Genomic DNA, 20,992 nt, shown 5'->3' with positions numbered 1-20,992 from the left:
TAAAATAAAATTGGGCTGAGACACCAAAACAAAAGAAAAATAGACTCCTAATATTTACATTTTCCAGGTCTTGGGATCAAAGATCACGATTCATCCAAAGAAGGAGGTGGACCCAGCAGCCCCAGCAGGGCTGAGCTGTACCAGCAGCAGGTTCTTTCAGAGCGCGCTCGAGTTCAGGGTCGCCGGTCGTCTCTCTTCTTGTCAGTGGAGGGAGCGGGGTCAGAAAATCAGGCACCGCCTCTTCTGACGCAGAGCCACTCGATGGATGACCTCGGCGAGCTTCCCCCTCCAGCTCCGGTCCTGTCACCTTCACCGACTCCTCATACCTTCCTCCACCCGCTAACAGGGAAACCTCTAGGTCTGTCTGACAGCACACAGTTAATGAATGTTCTCAATGAGAATCGGGCTGCCACATTTTGTATGAGTTAATAACAATAATCACCTCTGGAAAAGCTAGTTTTATTCAATTCAAGCTTAGAATAGAAAAGAATAGTAGAGCCTGAAGTGCTTGACAGATCAAAAGGGGTATACAGGTAAAACCTTGCAGTACCGGTAAAACAAATAAATAAAAAATAGAGATTCTAAAACTAAGGAGGTATTCCGCAAAACACTAGTGGGGAACAACCTAGGCCAGAAAAAGTGTTAAGGCTGAAGAAGGTATCAGACAAGATCTTAATGTTCTCCACGTAGTAGAACACTTTACAAAATAAAACACAACGCAGTGTTAAGGCTCTCAACAAAACATGAAATGGCCAGACAAAGTAAAGGCATTAAGACTGAGGACAACAGACAGGGCTTTTGTGTACTGTGCATAGTAGAACATAAGATAGAATATTAAGAGATATTGCAAAACAAAACACAACCTGGGTAAGATCCTAGACCTTGACAATATACTGAACCTTGGAATTCAAGTTTTTGTCTGGATGGATTTTTATTCTCACTTGTGTTGTTTGTCTTCAGACCCGTCCTCTCCACTCGCCCTGGCACTTGCTGCAAGAGAACGAGCGCTCACCGCCCGCACACCGAGCCCTGAGCCTCGAACTAAACACGCTTCTGCCTCCACCACACCCATCCCCACCCCGGCTGCCAGTCCTGAGGGCAGACACAAGCGAACGCCCATCACCACCCCACAAAGCAGTCCTGAGCCACGATCCAAGCGCACCACTCCTCAGACAAGCCCTGAGCAGCGGACCAAACGCACCACTCCCCAAACGAGTCCTGAGCTAAGGCATAAACGCATAACCCCACCCCTTTTCCCAGATGGACAAGTTGAGCGCCCAGAAACAGAGGGAGGAGTGACATCACCTGCCGCACCCTCCCCTGAGCGCTGGAGACCCTCCCCTTTGCCACCACTGGCCAATGAGGCTCATTCTCCTCTGATTGATAGACGTAGAAGCCTCACAGTGGGCAGTTCAGAGGAGGAGGGAGGGGCTTACACAGTGACACTCCCACCTGCCTTGTTATCATCCAGCGATGAGGAAACTAGGGAGGAGCTGCGTAGAATTGGTCTGGTGACTCCCCCTCCTGGCTTTACAAGCCCTACTGCTGCTCCTCCCCCATCCTCTCTCACCTTGTTGCCACGACGAGGTGGAGAGGGAGGGGGAGGAGAGAGTGGTCCTGAATCTTTGGGTAGACGAGGAGATGAGGAGGAAGGAGGTGATGAAAGGCTTCATGACAGTTCGTCTTCCCCAAGCTCCCTCCCACCCTCCATCACCCTGGCTTCTCCTCCTGCTCCATCTTCCCCATCTTCCCCACCTGCTACTCACCCATCTCCTTCATCCGCTGCCGTTTCCCCATCAGGGTTAAAGCCTCGCCTTCGTTCACCTATCGGTCGAGGACGTTCTGCACTCCGGGACCCCCTATTAAAGCAGTCGTCGGACAGTGAGCTCCTCCCATCTGCTGCATCATCATCATCCCCCTCCTCCCCACTTTGCTCCTCTCCCACCAGTGGCGGAGGCCGACAGCCACGCTATTTGTTTCAAAGGAGGTCTAAGTTGTGGGGGGGTGGGGATCAAGATCGACGGGGCCTCAGTCCGGAGGAAGGGGGGGGGCGTCCAGCAGCCTTGGGAGGCCAGGGATCCGGCTCAGCTGTGGATCTAACAAGCCGGTCAGCTTCTGCACTAGAGCTAAGCGGCAGAGCAGGGTCTGGACTCGATCTAGCCAATCGGCTACAGCTGCTCAACAAAGATAGCCACTCACTGGGGGAGGAGCCAAGCCCCCTCGATCCAGGTCGAAGGTCACCAGTAGGAGGTGCCAGGTACATCAAATATTGTAAATACTGGTGTGGTGTGCTGTTGATCTGGCAGTCATGCAGTGTGTTTGCTTGAGCAGATGTTTTGTAACAGTCTGTTATTTGTATTGTTCCAGATGTGTGGACAGTGGGGAGAGTAAATCGTAGGTTTTAATCTCTGGTAAACATTTCTTGTTATTACCAAGAGATGGCTTTCATCAGCTAACAGCTGACTAACATGCACCACCTTTGACTAACTACTAAATATCTCAAATTACTCTCCCATCTGTCTTTTGAACTAAAGTAGGGAAATCTTTGATAACCACATCACCTGAAAGGAATAATCTTTTTAGTGCTCAGCAACCATAACAGAGCACAACAGCCCTGTCAAGCCTTGTATTTGTTTATATCTTGAAGTTGTACAGGAAGTTTTTCGGGGGGGAATAGCTTCTGTTATCATTTTCAAATCACAAAAATAGAAGAGGAGCAAGGACTAAACCTAATATACACCAAAACTAAGAGTGGGGCTAGGACAGAGACAGACAGACACTAAGGAGTACTGAACAGTATTTTAATGTACTTTGATCTAAGACAGATTACATACTAAGAAGAAGGAAATAGCCTAGCTTAAGACATAACCCTAAGGTACTTAGCAAAATAAAAAGGACCTAGACCAGAGCCTTGAGGTACTCCACAAAACATGATAGGATGTTGGCCTTTGACAAGGCATCAATTGGACATTTTATCTTACCCTAATCTCTGTGTTTCTTGTGGGTAGCACAAGAAACACAGCCACCTTCATATATTCTGTACAGAAATGTAAACAACCAAACCAAGTTATGTTAAAATGGTTTATCTGTATGATCTGACGGTTTAACTTCCAGTGAAACAATGCTACACATTCATTTTCATGACTGTACAACATGATCAGTATTACCAAAGATATGAAATTGCTTGCCCAGATTTAGCCCCAGTCTTTCAACAGAAAGAAGCCTGAAGTAGTTTTCCAAGGTCCTGCAGAACTAAAGGTTCTTAGCTAGACAGTCAAAATGCAGGGTGTTCTCTTCAACAACTGTTTCAAAATTTGAAAAGAATAATGTACAATTTATCTGCCACAACTTTCACATAAGATTACAATACTTGACAGGAAGCTGTAACTAATGATTATAAGGCTTAACAAAGGATCATTTACACTGTGTTTAACTCATAACTAAACATTCTATTTGCTGTGTTGCAGGTTGTTCTCCAGTCTCGGTGAACTTCACACCATCTCCCAGAGAGGATATGGCGCCTCCTATACAGTCCGACCTGGAAGTCGCTACCCTGTCACTCGCCGGAGCCCTTCTCCTTCTCCCTCGCCCTCTGATAGGTCAGTGGGACTCCCCTCTACTACCGCCCCCTGCTCTGAAAGGCCAGATCTGAGCTCAGGTCGCGGTCTAACCATCCTAAAGTCCTCCAGTCTCAGCCTCCCCTCAGAACCAAAGGAGGTTCGGTTTGTGATGCGAAGCGCCAGTGCACGAACCAGATCCCGTTCCCCTTCCCCTTCACCCCATGCCTCGCCCTGCCCCTCCCCGGTCCTCAGCGGGCCCTTGTTGTCCCTACGACCATGGAGGCAGCGGCCCCTCAACTTGTGGAATAAATACGATGTGGGTGACTGGCTGGAGAGCGTGGGTCTGGCCGAACACCGCCAGCGCTTCCAGGACCACGAGATTGAAGGCTCCCATCTCCCTGCCCTCACCAAAGAGGACTACGTGGAGCTGGGAGTCACCAGGCTGGGACACCGGATCAACATTGAGAGGGCACTCCGACAGCTGCTGGATGGTTCCACTTGACCCCTCACCTCTGACCACTCACCTCTTAGATATCCTAAACTGTAACCTCAGACCCCCTGACCTCTGGTCAGACAGTAGGCCATCTCTTTGAATTGAATAATCTTAGCAGTGACTGAATATTTAGACCTTAGACCAGAAGTTTTCTGGTTTATCAGCTCTTTGATCAGCAACATAAGGACTGGTAGCAGCTGCAGACCTCTGATGTTTCGTTTGCCTGTTAATGTCTGCATGCCCCAACCAAACTCCCAACCAAACCAAACACTTCACACTGAGTTATGACTGACTTATGGTTGTGTAGATTCATTTTAAACAAAATTAACATGAAATTAAATGTGCATGGCATGATTTTAATAATCTTGAACATTCTGTTAACTCAATGTTCTTGATTATACCAAAAGTTTTAAGCCAAATGAACTATAGGCTAATATTTTAAATGAGAAATTGAATCCTTTTTTATTTATGTACAGTGATGAATGATTAAGAGATGAATTAACAATCTGACACCAACAAAGGTGGTCATGAGGAAAATCATGAGGTTCAACTGCAGGAATTCATTTGGGGCTGAAAATAAGTCCATGCTTGCCAGAATATTAAAGATCAGAGAATTATTTTTTTCAAATACGCCACCTCAGTATTAGTCCAAAACAGTTTGTTTTTTTTAGTCGCAAAAATCCCCAACAAAAAACACTAAAACATTTAACATTCCCAGACATGGACACTCAGTCATTTAACTGGGAATTATAAAATGTCAGAAGACACTAATGGAAAATATCGATGACAGACATGTGCAGACATGTGAAAACTGGTCGCTGAACTATTGAAACAACCAAATGAACTGTCTAAATCTTGTCAGCTGGACTCACTCGGTTTTACACTGTGACAGATTTGTCAGTGTTCTCTGATAGCATGTTTGCTAGTCTTTCCAATTGCTGGGATAACATTACCTATAAAAGCAGAATCTTCTCCAGCATACAATTTCACTACAAGCCACTAAATTTTACTATACTTAGAATTAAAATGTACCAGTAAGTCCCACAATGTGAACAAACTGGGAACAAAATCCATCAAAGTTTCCCTGACCGTGATGTAACTTATGAAACAGCTGCTTCTGTACAGCCAGGATTTAAAAATGAAAAATAACAGTCAGTGCATCTGAGAAAGGCAGAACAATGAAAGGAACTGAAAAATCTTATCCACACGACTCTGCTCTTAAGCTACGAGAGATTTGAGTGGCCATTATTTTTTTTAAATCCAAAGGTAACTACTCAGTAACTGTTAATAAAGTTTATGGTGTATTACGATTCTTGAAGACTATAAGCTGCAGCTTAAATTCAAACAGTTGCTTGTTGTTACAGTTTTTGACAGTAAACACTCACACATCTGGAAACATCAGCTATGAAAGCATTACCTGAATTCTGGTCTGGACCATTACAAACAGCTCTGCTGCCAGCCTCTAATGGTGATCAAAGAGCTGATGTGACAATCCGACTACAAACACACTGAGACGGGTCGTGTCCTCGTGCCGTTCTGCTTCCCCAGACGAGTTTAGCTGGACCTTTGCTAGCGGAGCTGGATGACTGGCAAGCTACTGGGAGTCTCTACTGTAACACCGGGAGATTATAGCTGAGGATATTTGTCCGTCCTTTTCTTGTGACTTTACTTTTGTTTTCCCAAATAATCACTCATGACGAGTTTGTGTTAATTTTTGAGTTCATACTATCTTAAAGCTGATCATTTAGAATTTATGAATAACAAGTAACAATAATGTGGTGGTGATGAGTTTATAATAGTCCGGAAAATGATTTTGAGTTCCTTATGATTTGACAATGAGTTGAATTTCAAGGTCATCTCGATGATGTTTTTGGAATTCATAATGATTTGTCAATGAGTGTGACTTTGTGCTGATGTGCTATGTGTTTCAGGGAGAGCTGCAGCAGAGCTCCAACTGTAAACCTCTCTGGTTTCTAACCTGCTTATTGAGGGCTTACTGTACATGGTGCTATTTGTTTAAAGCCATCTGTACAGAAAATACTTTCCTCCTTCCCCTCTTTATCTTCCTCACCCTGATATCTATTAATTAGCCCCCCGAAATTTAATCAAAGAACGACTTTCAGGAACAGGCCATAAATGGAGTTTCCTCCCTGCCATACTGGGGATTTTTCATCCCTGCCATATGTGGAGTTTCCTCCTGACCACAGAGTTTACATCAGAGTTCCCCTGTAAGACTTAACATCCATTCATTTTAATTCTACTTCATCTTATTTAATTTTTCACCGTGAAACATTTTCATGTTAAGTCACAGTTAAAGTGCAGAGGTGAAGGGTTTTTGTGCAGTTTCAGTATCCAACACAGCTGCAGACTCTAGATCACTCTCTTGCAATTAATTAAATTGAATGTATATTTTCACTTACCAGCAGTATATAAACTTGTAATAAAGTATTAGCGCCACTAGATGGATAGGCAACAGGGAGCGATATTCTAAGCAGTGTAAGATATGGCTTTTCTGGAGATTTGGCGCCTTCCCCTAAAGGAAATTTACCAGGACTCTTATAAAGATATATTTCACCATTTGGATCGATTTTAATTTAATCAAGCAAAAAAAAAGAAATGTTGATCTGTAGAGCTGTCACTCAAAATGTAATCTCAGATAACAGGAAGGGAGACTCAAATGAACCGAAAATTTCTGAAACATTTTGGGTTTAAATACTCAATAAATCCATGATGTTTCCAAAGTAATCGAGTTTAAATCAAATTATGATCACGGCTGATCAAAATAGTCAGGATTGCAATTTTTGCCATCACGTCACCAGAAATAACAGAAAATCTTCTGCTTGCAGTTGTAGTTGCTCCTCAAAAGCTCAATTTGAGTTGGAACAAACCTCTGGACATATATGACACACTACATCCGCACATTAAATATTAACTACATGTTTATATGCTGCTAATAAATGTAAATAAGTAATTTATCTGCCTGCTGTGGAATCTAATCACAAAGAAGCTGAAAGAATTCATGTAGTTGGAGATACTGTCCAAAATTACAGGAAGCTATCTAAGTTAGAGTTTATGGAAACCGGCTGGCGCACTTTATCCTGATGTGTCGTTCACGCCAAATGTGAAGCAAAGTTTCACCTCGCGTGGAATCAGCCACACTGGAGACCTTTATCCCGTCTTTAGCCAGCGGGATAAAGACGAAGCTGGAAACAAGTTCCAGAAACGCATCCTCACAGTTTACACTCTGTTTCCTCCGAGCTCGCTCCTTTTTTTTTCTCTTTGTCTAAAAGCAAAGTTGAACCTTTCAGCTCCAGCTGTTCTCAACCAGCGCAGATAAGCTCCTCCCTCATTTCTGATCTCACTGGTATCAGCAGAGGATCACCGCTGATGGGTTCTCATGCGAGCAAATGTGGATTTGCCTGTATTATTAAACAGACTGATCGTATCCGTACCGTATGAAAACTCTGCTTCACGTTTGTTGTGAATGCACCGTTAAAGGGGACCTTTATATTTTTATACTGGCACTAGATCAGAGTAGCTTTGTACAGGTCAAAGTTCAAATAATCTTCATAGTAACATTCCTGTCTTTGTACAGGCCCTCAGTTCACCCTGTCTGAAACAAGCCAATTTATCTTCGGGCTCTTTCCTTGACAGCCTACTTTGCTCTTATTGGCTAACTTCTGGAAGCCTGCCGAGGGGCGGCATCCAGTGCTTGTGAGGTGTACTCTGAAGGCCAAGTGTTCGGCTCACAGGGATTACTTCTACTCATGTTTACCTCATTATGTGTTTATATACACACATTAAACATCACAACATCAGACAGATGACAACAAAATAAGTAAAGGTTTCATATTTTACTACAGCACTAATAATGATATTATTATAATCCATCACTTTGACCTCTTGCCCTGAGAAAACAGACTTATTCAGAGCTTTGTGTTTATCCTAACTTAGCACAAAGCATGGGAGCAGGAGGAAACTGTTAGCCTAGCTCCATCACAAGGTAAAAGTCCACGTTCTAGCTTATTTACACAGTGTAGTGTTGTATTCAGAAAACTAAAACAGAGCAGTCCTGAGTACAACTCAAACAGCCTCCTTTTTACTTCACTGTCTTTCTGCATTTGCACATTAACAGCAAGTGGGTGGAAACTGGATTCCTCCAACCTATAAACCAGCGTTCTTTACGTACCGGAGACTTGAATAGAATTTTATTTCAGACATTTTCTTAAAGTCACATCGCCCCCTTCTTTTCTGAATATTTGAATTTGGTTTAAAAAAGAATGAATCCCTCCGTTTGCCGCCCTCTAAAGCACAATCAAAGTTTCAGTGCCTGTTCCCGCAGCAGATTGACTGCTTCTGTCTCGTTTCCTTCCAAGTCCAGTTCCCAAACAACCTGCCGAGCTGCAGTCATGATTTCCAAAGCTCTACAAGTTGATGTTGACATGCTTTTATGGACAAAGTAATATAGAATGTACAGACTATTTACAGCACATTACAGTAGACTATATGGTCTGTATAATATATATTATGGTAGAATAAAATGTAGCTATAGTGTAAAATATAAAGTAGACAAAGTTTATTTAAAAAAGTAATATTTTGGTAGGCTGTAGTCTATGAAGTCTTTAATCTAATGAGATATTCAGAGCTTGTAAGCAGCTACACTGAGCTCCATCTGGAAACAGTACAAGTTTCAAATAAACCAGGTTTCATTTTTTCAATGAAGAAATCAAACGTGCGTACATTTAAATATACAATAAATTAACAGTGTCTTTTGTCCACAGAAACACTCACCAGTACTATTACCTTACATTATTGAGGTGACTGCTGTTGTGATTTAATGCTATACAAAATAAAACTGAATAAAACTAAACTGAATTGAATACACTATAAAATAAAATTCTGCTTAAGTTCAGGATATTTTTGCGTTGGGTTCATCCAATCTTAACCTTCAGTTCTACTTAAATAAAGCTACACATCTGATGGGAAATCAGATGACCAAAGTCTGGCTTCTTGTAATTCTTCCTCTTGCGACAGACATCCTGGAAATCAGGCCTATACTTTCTGTTTCTGGTTATCCAGACTAGACTGTAATGACTCTAGTCTGAAATAACACTGGAAAAAATGTGACCAACAAAACAAAAAACAGAAGTGGCAAAGAAAAGAAAATGGCTAGCACCTGATTCTTTTCTTGCTTCTCTCCATTGATGTTGTACTTATTGTGCGCAGACTTAGCAGAGAAAAATGCTCTGCAGAAATGCTTTAAGATAAAACACAATAAAAAGAGAATCGGTGGATCGTCTGTGTGGAAAGCTACAAAAACTCAGTTCGGGTCATCATTATTTGGTTTTATCAATTTTATCGATTAGCCAAACCGGTCTGGACCAAAAGTGTCTTTGAATGTTTAATCTGCAGCTCAGAGTCCTGCAGTGTGGCTGCTTACACTGAGAGAATATCACGTGAGTCAGGTATTCTGTACATGTGTAGTATATATTATAATGGACTACTGATAGTCTACTGTACAGAGTCATGCGCGGAATGAGTCAGTGAAGCAGGTTGGAAGCAGATCAGCGACCTCAGGTCCCCGCCTGTGCTCTGTTACACCTGACATGAGGTCAGTCGTCCATCGTAGGACTTCTCAGCCAATCAGAAATGACAACGTTTAATCAGTTCTGTCTTATTTGAGCCAATCAAATGTAAGTAGGGCTAAACAGCAGGTGGCAACAATTCTTCTACTCACCCAGTGAGATTATTGTTTTTCAAACGTTTTTTTTTTGTTGTTGTTGGTTATTAACAACAAAATAGATCCAAGCAGACGTTTACGTAAAGGTTACCGTACGAGCATCAGCACGCTCTTATTCTACTTATTCAACACAGCTTTGTGTCATTTGACTGTCGTCATCATGGTTTCAGAACCACCTCATTAAACCATTGAATATATTAATGTCATTACAACAGCTCCAGTCATTTTTTTCAGTTAACCCTGTGAGGCCTCAGTCATTGAATCCATGCACAGCCTGCAACTGAGTACATAGGTCGCTGACGACATTCACAACATTTATATACTCATGTGAGGCGCCCCGCATCACTCTACTTAACCACCAGCTAGTGTTTTGGTGGTGGAGTTTCTTCCATGAAGTGACTGAAAGCAGATGGAAAGTCAGAAACGTGTATGAGGAAGTGATGCTGTCGAGAACCAATCACAGTCCCTGCGGCCTCAAAGATGTAATGTGTGCTTACATTTCAGTTACAGAATCCCACTTTGCGCTAACCATTTAAATTTGGAATCTTTTAAGAAAAAATGTGAAATTTTTTTTGTGTGTGTTTTAATGGTTTTAAGACGTCCCCGAACAAAGACTGAGACCGCACAGTGTGAACATAATTAATTATCCATAATTAAGCCAGTAATTATACAAATAAAGTTTTATCATTTCTATGACTTTTACAGTAAATCAACATCAGTCATTTACCGACACAATATCATTGATGTATTTACTTAGGCAATAAGTAAAGACGCTTCTGTTAAATCTCACAAACAAATTCTCACTAATACCATTTATTGACACTCATATTGGTATAGCATTTTTATAATTAAAAATATCCTCAAATCACATGTAAATAAAGAGCGGGGCTCATAAACCATCCCATTCAGTAACTTTAAATACATCTGAAGTGAGCTGGATTACAGTGTTATTCAGTCTACAAGATAAAACCCTGTCCAAGTACTTTTGGTCATTTTTGGTTCTACAGTTTGTGTTTGCGTATTCCGGCCATCTACAAAGATAATAAGTCAATCGGAAAACCACAAAAAAGCTGCCTCGTGATTTTTGTGCTATTTAATATGAGCTCAGATTGTTTAATCAGGTCTGTGATGAAAAGATTTGTAATAATTCTTCTAAGAGAAAAATGAGGATATAAATCAAACCATAGCTCCTCAGCCGTGGTTTAAACCTCTAATATTTATTATTTATGTTCCTCGATGTTCGGTAGCTGGGGATGGTCATGCCTTGGTCTTTTACCAACGTTCATGTCCATGAAGTGTCAGAAAATACACAAAGTTCAGTAACGTTCACGCCCACGGCAGAGTAAGGAAACTCGAGAGTTCAGATTTTTACATTTTTGTGTTTAAAAAAATGAGAAGTTTTTATTTAGCGATTTTACACTCCAAAAACAGAAGGGAATAGAAAGCCATCATTTATAAATGTTCACTTCACATATTTGTTGGTTAAAAGTTGGTTGAGAACAAAATTTCTTTTGCTTAGGGTTAGAGAACTGTAGAAACCAGAGGCCACCCAGCAGGGGGTGCTGCAGATAAACGTTGAAGCGATAACTTAAAAACTTCCAGATTCTTCCAAATCTGTATGATAAAGTGATAATTGATCAATAGAAGCAGGATAAATCTGAAAGAATGAGCCACAATGGAAAACTGGAAAATAATCCACAGCTTCCTGCTGATTGGCTGAGAATCCTGGCTTTCTAACCTGCGTGTGAAACCCTCCTCCCCCTCCTCTTAAATCTCCACCTGCTTATAAGTTTATGGTTTTATGGTCCCCCCCCCCCCCCCCCCCTCCTTTCTAGCTTCCTCTTTTTACAGTATGTTTGTAGTTTCTTCTGGAGTGAGTGGTGTGCGTGTACTTGTAGTTTTTTCTTCCCTTTTCTAACAACCGAAGAGCACACGATGACAACTGATGAGCTCTGCAACGCAACAGATTGTAACCTTTATAATAAACTGTCATTTATTACAAACTGCACTCACGGCCTTCACGTGTGCTTCTTTCACAGGTGTAAATAAAGAGCGGGGCTCATAAACCATCCCATTCAGTAACTTTAAATACATCTGAAGTGAGCTGGATTACAGTGTTATTCAGTCTTCTCTGGCCACTAAAGTGTGAAGTCGAGTTAATGACTGATGAGTTTCACCTCAGATGTGCGCTGATGATGATTTACTACCCGGCTTCATATTAAAACAAACACTAAACCTGAAATATTTAAAGTATTTGAGAAGTTCAGACTGTTTAACAGCTGAATAATGAAAGGATCAAACTTTATAACAAAGTCCTTTAACAGAAGATTTGATGTCATGATTTGTCTTTCCTGTGATGACACGTCTCTTCTGTAGCTTCCTGCACTCTGCCTGGACATCTTCGCCTTTCTTCACTCCTTCCCTTTTTTAAACTAACAGTAAATATTTAAATATCATCTGACATGAAAACGTCATGTGGTTAGCTAGCCAGCTGTCAAAAACTAGCTATATCTTGATTTATGGAAAATATGGAGGGTAGGTATGAGTAACTCCGTGGCTACGATTTACTGTGATGTCAGCACAGCTCAATGACCTTTTTACTCTCACCTGAACAATAGGTGTCACATCAGAGACGATTCAGGTTTCCAGTCATGTGACTGTTAACCATGTGACATTAACTTGTTTGCTATTTTGAAATGTATAATGCTGTCTCAAGAGTCTGAGAGACTCATAACCATTGGTAAATAGGAACGCTAGGAAAAATGTGGTTGCTGGCAGTCCAAATGCTGCAGTCACCTTTCATTTGCATGGAAGATGCCAACTTGTCTGCAAACACTTGCCAACTGCTCACCAAGCAGCAGTGAAGCTGTGAAAAGTAAAACTGCAAATGGACACCGTTCTCCTTCAAAGTACAAGCTGACCCTTTTGAAACTTTTACATTAAAGACGAGTGTTCTCAGTTTCTGGTTTACATCAAACTTTTTCCACATTTTATACCAGTCTGTGAACAGTTGGTGAGTGTTTGCAGGCAGGTTGGTGTCTCACATGCACTTACAGGAATCTGTAACAGTGTGCTAGTGAACAAAGCTATCACAGGAGATTTTAGTGACCCTGTTCGGGACTGACTTCACAATGACTGCCAGCAACCTCCAGCAACAACTTGCCAACCAGTCAGGGAAACCTCGTGCCCAGAGGTTGCCAAATGTTATGGACTGCTCTCTCGGCCTGTGTGACTGGGGCCTTACTCAGTGATAAACCTGTGTTGGTCACTCATTTAGTTTTAAAAGCCTTTTCCTACTCTAAATACTCCAATAATAACACACAAAAGACTAAACTTCCCACTGAAACTTTTTCAAACTAACCTAAAAGTAAAGTTTTTAAAAGCTTAAAGTGGCACTGAAAGGAGTAAAGTCACTACAACTGTCATGGTAAATGGAATTAGAGGACTCAGGTCCGAGAGTCCTTGCGAAGTGATGGTGAATTTATTTACAGTGAAAGCAAGGCAACAGTTTGACTGTAATCAAAAAGAGCAAGGTGACTTCTCCCAGCGTGACAGTGCAATAATAATCCAAAACTCCTTCTCTCGCTGCTCCTCCGTTCCCCGGATCCTGGAGACAGACGAGAAAACAAACATACAGTAACTAAACTGTTCTCTCACGTTCACAATCTTGAAACACTAACCGCGGCTGCGCTACCCGGCTTAGCTCAACGTTCCAGTGCTGGCTCTCATCCGACCGCACCGTTAAATAGGTCTGGATGTCAAAAGATTAGTAAGTAAGTAAAGTTTATTTATTAAGCGCTTTTCACAGACAGACAGTCACAAAGCGCTGTACACAAATATTAAAATAAACAATACAATCAATAGACATATACAGTGTAAAAGATCAAATGTAAATAATGTAAACAATATATAACATACGTAGAACAACAAAAGGCTTGTTTGAACAGAAAAGTTTTTAACTGCTTTTTAAAAGAATCCACAGAGTCAAGCAAATGTAATTGTAGTGGTAAACTATTCCACAGCCTTGGTGCGACAGACTGAAAGGCTCTGTCCCCTTTTGTCTTCAGTCGTGTACGGGGAACAACATACAGACTCTGTGAGCGGAGATGACGAGCAGCAGTGTATTTTATAAGAAGCTTGGATAAATAATCTGGGGCCTGGCCATTTAGTGCTCTGTATGTTAAAACAAGAATTTTAAAGCGAATTCTAAACTCTATTGGGAGCCAATGTAAAGAATATAAGATGGGAGTAGTGTGGGCACGCTTGGTAGAACGAGTTAGTACTCTGGCTGCTGCGTTTTGTATTGCCTAGAGGCGAGAGAGAGATGGTTTATCCAAGCTAATAAACAGGGAACTACAGTAATCTAAGCGTGATGACACAAATGCATGAATGAGTTTTTCCAGTTCAGCTGAAGAGACCATATGTCGCAGTTTAGAAATATTTCTTAAATGATAGAAACAGGAACGAGACAAAGATTTTACATGAGAGTCAAGGACTCTAGTAGCAGCCGGCGAAGCGATTAAGCACAGGAGCGGCGGGTCAGCTGCCGTTCCGTCCCACGGCTCCCCGGAAGTACATGTTTCTACATCACAACAAAGAACACAAACACACACGCACACACACGGGACGGAGAGGAGAAAACAGCAAAAGTGCACAAAAACACAACCCAAACTGGCAGATGGACCGGTGATGACCGTCTGGCCGTGACAACAACAAACTGAAACTAAAGATTTACCGGCAGTGACTCTAACCGCAGTGCGGGTAACGTTATTTGTCAGACAAGTGCATTAAAAACTCTCCAAAACACACCAACAGCTGCAGCCATCCACCTGCCACTGCTGCAATAATGCAAGCTTTAAACCGTAATACAGTTTAAACAGGTGAGTTATAAACAGTGTTGGGGAGTAACGGAATACATGTACCGCCGTTACGTATTTAAAATACAAAATATGAGTAACTGTATTCCGTTACAGTTACCGTTTAAAAAGGTGGTATTTAGAATACAGTTACTTTGTTGAAATAAATGGATTACACGGTGGTACTTCTCTGTTTCATATTGTGGCGGGTCAGGACTGTTTGGGTTTTGTTTGACAGCTACGTTCTGTTGTTCCAAGCGGCAGTGTTACGGTTGTCATGGTTACAGGGTGACGCTCTCTCTCTGCGTGTTTCCTGGGTGAGAGAGCCCCTTTTTGTTGTTGTTGTGCTAAGCTAATAGGCAGAATGCTACAGGCATAGCTCTAAAGAATGTAGCATCATAGGCAGTGTAGTCCGTGCTGCAGGGAGAATGGACTGCCATACACGTTATGTGTCTGTGAGCGAGGGAGGGAGAAAAAGGAAAAGTATGAGCTGTCATCGAGCTAAAACGGGAGCTGGAAGCATGTAAATATAATAATAACCACTGCAGCCAAGAAGAGTGCCTGATGAGCCCAGTTGTAAGTAAGCTATTAAGACTCGACTGTACACCGTGTTCGTGTTTTCCTCCAAAAACAATAAGTTCCGTTGGAGCAGCCTTTCAACGCCTCTCTCTGTCTCTCGCAAGCAAAGTTGACCCAGACAACAAAGTAAAGCTATTTTTCAGCTACGAGCCCGACACAGAACCCAACGTATTAGCCAGAGGTCCCTTTACTACGGTTTGGAGCCGCAGACCTTCAGTAACAGTAATAAATCACAGCAATAGCACATTCATGTAGTTGTAAACAGCATGATAATATATTAAGTAATCCAAAGTATTCACAATACGTTACTCTCATTGAGTAACGTAACGGAATACGTTACAGAATACATTTTGGGGCATGTATTGTGTAATCTGTAATGGAATACATTTTAAAAGTAACCTTCCCAACACTGGTTATAAACTTGCGCGTCTCATAGAGTGAAACGTGAAGCTGTGAGCTCGCGAGACTCCCAGTGACAGAGATTTAAAACATTTACATTTAAACAAACAGCTCTCAGTAATCTAAAACAAACATACACCATTCAGCGCGGAGGAAAACAACTCCCATATTTCTTTTTACAGGTGTGTCATGGAGGAATCCGACAAACAACCGGATAACCTGACCAAGCGGTCCAACACAACAAGAAAAACCGACTCATCAAGGGATACCGAGGACCTACTCGTACCCGAGATGCAGGCAAGACAACAAAAAGCTGGATGTTCTAGCCATGCTTCACCAGGAGATCAAAGATTTACATTCAGTTTTCCCTGCGACCGGAGCACGCCGGGCAGGGAGCGCAGATCCAATTGACCCAGCTTCCATTCAACAACTAAATTTACCTTAGTGAAACAGTGAAAGATGAGTGTCGGTGCATTGCCAACGGTGAGTTTGTGGGTTACAACAGTAAGGGATTACTATTGCAAAAATGGTAATTAGATTACCGTTACTTTCCTGTAGGAACGCTGCGTTACTGCGTTACTAAAACCGTGATTTTTTGACGAGAATGTCTCATGACAATGACAAGCAAGTGCCACGTTTGTGACAACAGCTGTGTGCAGATCAACGATGGATAATATATTGAGTGCGGAGAGATTATGAGCGTGCAGCGTTTAAAGCGTGGAAGTACTGACCTTACTTTGAGTTTGATTCCATAAAAAGTGACAAAAACATTAGTGTCCTTTGTGCATGGGAAGAAAACTTCTTTTTACAGCAAAAAAAAACCCTAAACAAGCATCGAGTGCAACGATGTAATGGGAAATTCACAGAGAAATTCGTGGATTCTTCCACTGACCTGCGACACACCTGCACCAGGGTAAACCTCCGCCTCCCCCACTCCTGCTTTACAGGTGAAAATAGAGCAACAGGACTGCTAGTATTTGACTTTATTTATTTTCTGCTGTGTTTTACTTGCATCTATTTGAAAGACTGAGTGTAAACACAAAAAATATTTTATTTTATGTGCTGGAATGTGCAGAAAATAGGTTTAAATGTTAAACTAATTTCTTCAAGTCAGAGAATGGTGCATATAATTAAATTTTTACTTGATGCATAAAGTTAAAAGGTTAAAACTGAGAAAACAAGTTAAAAAAAGAGACTTTTCCATTTGATTACATTTTGTATGATGGATTATGCAGAAAAAGTAGAATTGGGCTGAAAGATCTATCACTTTATCACCGATTCAGGTTGTAAATCGTGTTTTTAAAAAGTAACTAAGTAATTAATTACTTTTGAAAATAAGTAATCAGTAAAGTAATGGGATTACTTTTTAGTAATTCGTTACTGATTACTTTTTTCAAGTAACTTGACCAACACTGTTTAGAACTCAAGTCTTCACAGCCCATCTCCATCACACAACACTTTCTCATATATTCATAAACTTTAGGCTACACAGACACACACCCAGATCCCATGCTGCACATACATACTTGCCAAAGTTCACTTTCTTTGTGTGGTGCCTTTCACAGTGCAACAATTCTGGAATATGTCACAAAATGAAAGGTAGACATTCTTCTCAGGAAACACATCTACAAAAATCAGAAGAAAGGTACAGGCTCTAATTTAATCTGTCCTTTTCAGCTTGTTATAACAGCTTTGTTGTAACAGCTTGTAACAAAGAGGTGTGTCTGTCTTGTTACATTTGCTCTAATAGACCCAGAAGGTCGATATATTATTATGTACTATTTCAAACAATATTTTTACAATCATCGCTCCTAATAATGATGAACCGTTTTTTTAAAATACAGTTTTCTATCAGAGATTGAAAATGTGACGTCATTTCTGGGGTAAAACCGCAAAGAATTGTAGGTACGAGTGGCAAGCGGTACTAGCGCATGCAGGCTTTCACATGAAAACAGTCACACAGCGATAAAAAGAAACACAAAAAATGGCAAGAAGCTGTTGTATAATTAACTGCAATAGCCGGTCGTATGACAGCCACGGGAAGCCGACGGGTAAAGAGATTGTTTTTTATCGGATTACGTCGTGGAAGAGAAATTGTTCAAGCCATGTTTCCGAAGTAACAAAGAGCCGACGGATGGCCTGGATTGCAGCAATTCGAAGACCAAATATAACGTTCCAGAACACTCCAGCTCACAGGTTAGTCTGCTCCAAGCATTTCCACAAACGTATGTCTTCTGTTGTAGTTATTACGTAATTTATCATCACATAATTGTTGATGTAGGTTACAAATAAGTCTTATATTGATTTGTTGCGCTATGCTGCTTTGTTCACTGTGGCTTTGCCGGCTAATGTTTGTTGTGTTTTGTAGGAAAACCAGCCTACAAAATGCTGGAATGCGATCTAGACTGGGCACCTCTATCAACCTGGGTCATACCGAGTTTAAAGCTGCTACCACAGCGGGATTTGATTGGTTAAGAGAGAGAGCTCAAAACAGACACGAAAAGTCCCGCATATATGTGCCCAAGTGTTGTATTGAAGCAATCAAGTGATGAATAACTGTTTTCCAGTATGTTGTTTTGCAACGTTGTTGTGTTTTTTGTTGTTGTTGCATTGTTGCACAATGGAATACAATTTTGCGCCTTTCCTGTAAGATTCTGTAATAGAATGAAACAATAATGCCAGTTATAAATAAAGACAGTAATTGTATGAATTACGAAACTAATTTTTTTCTATTAGATCCGAAAATGTTGTGTAATACTACAACCTGAAACGACAAATAGATTGCGTTTGCCTGTACAGGAGATAAAGAAAAAAAAAATCTAACAACAGCTGTGAAATGGAATAGTCCAAATCACCAAAGTAAACTGGGCGGGGCTTGTTGCAGGGATCTGAAGTTACTAAACATTTTGTGAGTGTATAAATAATAAATATGTGCGTGATGAAAGTTGGGCAGCACGCTAACGTCCTTACTCCACTCTGTATGCTCGTATGGGTCTGACCCTTTCACTCCTTTGATTTTTTTCCTCGTACTTTTTTTTTTTTTTTTTTTTTTTTGCCTTTTCGTCAAGTCTGTCTTTGTACAGACCTGCCGTGTTCTCCGTCGTTTTGTACATAACTGTTTTTGGGGCAAATAAAATGCAAGTAGGGATTAAAACCGCAGAATTAATGATTACCAGTGCTGGAGATGCTTGCGCTTGATGCAGTGTTTTGATTTTGTTGCGACTCGTACCTACAATGCAATGCGCGAAAGTCACGGGACCTTACTGCAAACTGCAAACTCAGTAAGACTGTATTAAACCTTTTGAGCGCTCCAGTAATTCAGCTAATATAGCACATTTACAGTCTGCCAGAATAATACATGAATATATGGAAGATTTTGGTGTTTGTGATGTCTGGAGACTCAGAAATGAAGCAAACAGGAATTATACTTTTCTTCTCTTCTGTATATCAATCTTTTTCTGGAATATATTTTTTTCTTAGAATAATTCTATCATTGAAAAAACAACTTCTAGAATACACCCTATTACAATAAGTGAGCACGCACCCATATCCTTAACTTATAAGATAAGCGATAAGATAAGACTTTATTGATCCTGCAGTGGAGGAATTAATGCATTACCGCAGCTCAGGTAAAGATAGCAGAATTGATCCCATTTTAAATCATCTCATAAAGTTTAATATCACCCTTTTAATGGATTCAGAATTTGATAAATTTATAAGGGAAGTGGAAAGTGGAACAGAAAGTAGAACACGATATTGAGGGGAAAAATAAATATCTAACAAGCAGATATGCAACAAATCCAATCAAACAAACATGGAAAGAACTGCAGAATGTTAAATTACAACTAGACAGTGTTGGGGAGTAATGGAATACATGTACCGGCGTTAGGTATTTAAAATACAAAATATGAGTGACCATATTCCATTGCAGTTGCTGTTTAAAAAGGTGGTATTCAGAGTACAGTTACTTTGTTGAAATAAAGGGATTACACAGTGGTCTTTTCCTGTTTAATATGTTAGGCTATGCCCTCTCTATTTTTGGTAATTCCACGCCGGTGGAAACCCAAACAAAACACACTCTAAGAGTCTCTAATGCCTGTGTCTCATGACGCGAAGAAATATTTTTAAAAATTGTTATTCAAAAAATTATTTAATATGAAGGCAATAGGCAGAGTGTTAAAGGCATAGCCCTAAGAATGGAGCCTCATGGGCAGTGTAGTCCGTGCTGCAGGGAGAATGGACTGCCGTACCCGTTATGTGTCTGTGAGGGAGAGGAGGGAGAAAAAGGAGAGTCGAACAGTACGAGCTGTCACCGAGCAGAAACAGGAGATGAAAGCATGTAAATATAATAATAACTACTGCAGCCAAAGTAAGTTTAAGTAAGCTATTAAGACTCGACTGTACACCGTGTTTGTGTTTTCCTCTGTTAAGAGATATATTCTAAAACACTTCTTCAGCAGAGAATCAGAGAGGAGAAACACGCAGATTTTCTTGCCTCCAGAGCTCACACACACAGAGTGAGGCTCCAAGATTCGCAATGAGAGACTGCCCCGGTCTTTATTTATACTTCAGTGGGTGCTTGTTCCTTACATTGGAATGTGGAGGTGTGTGTGTGTGCGTGTGCGTGTGTGTGTGTGTGTGTGTGTGTGTGTGTGTGTGTTTGTGTGTGTGTGTGTCAGAGTGTGACCCCATAAACGACTTCCCTTAACCTGCTGGTCCGGAAAATCCAACAGTTCATCTATATGTGAAAAAGGCACTTAGACTAAAACTGACATAGCTACGTTAATCCTACCGTAAAACAATAAGACAAGGTACGACCTTTCCCATGCTCCTAGGATGTGGGGGTGCATGCCAGAACACCCTGGAAAGTACACACCGTTGTTACAGACTTCCTAGGATGAGACATTCTTTCAATATGCCACCAACTATATACTTCTAAACACAAATGATTACATGCAGTATTCTACCATATGCAAACTTATATCATCATTATACTGACTACTAAATACAATTTTCCATTGACATCCTCTGAAACAATAAGCTCCGTTGGAGCAGCCTTTCAACGCCTCTCTCTGTCTCTCGCTAGCAAAGTTGACCCAGACAACAAAGTAAAGCTATTTTTCTGCTACAAGCCTGACAGGAACCCGAAGTATTAGCCAGAGGTCCCTTTACTACGGTTTGGGGCGCGGACCTGTTTTATATACGCGCGGAATAGTTTTTTATATGAGATCGCTGCAAAAAGTGCAGCCTTACCTTAAGATATATTAAGATTTAAAATTCTAGTTGCTCTTGGTATGGCGAGTATCCTTCAGTAATAGTAATAAATCACACAGCAATAGTACATTCATGTAGTTGTAAAAAGCTT

At 41.0% G+C, this 20,992-nt stretch overlaps 1 protein-coding gene across 3 annotated transcripts in view; it reads left to right on the top strand.

Annotated features, from left to right (window-relative positions):
• shank3b (SH3 and multiple ankyrin repeat domains 3b) overlaps positions 1–11,616 on the top strand; it is a 59,942-nt gene extending 48,326 nt beyond the window's left edge. For all 3 annotated transcript variants that reach the window (XM_087831026.1, XM_087831024.1, XM_087831023.1), the window contains exons 25-27: positions 68–358; positions 961–2,257; positions 3,468–11,616. In XM_087831026.1, the coding sequence (XP_087687152.1) occupies positions 68–358; positions 961–2,257; positions 3,468–4,062 (2,183 nt within the window). In that variant the 3' untranslated portion in view covers positions 4,063–11,616. The remainder of the gene's footprint in view (positions 1–67; positions 359–960; positions 2,258–3,467) is intronic.
• Positions 11,617–20,992: the final 9,376 nt, after the last annotated feature.

This window comes from Neolamprologus brichardi, chromosome 17 (genome assembly GCF_056152115.1).
Source record: "Neolamprologus brichardi isolate AB-2024 chromosome 17, ASM5615211v1, whole genome shotgun sequence".
Lineage (NCBI taxonomy): Eukaryota > Metazoa > Chordata > Actinopteri > Cichliformes > Cichlidae > Neolamprologus > Neolamprologus brichardi.
Note: the sequence above shows the minus strand (reverse complement) of the source record. Positions and strands in the feature narration are given on the sequence as shown.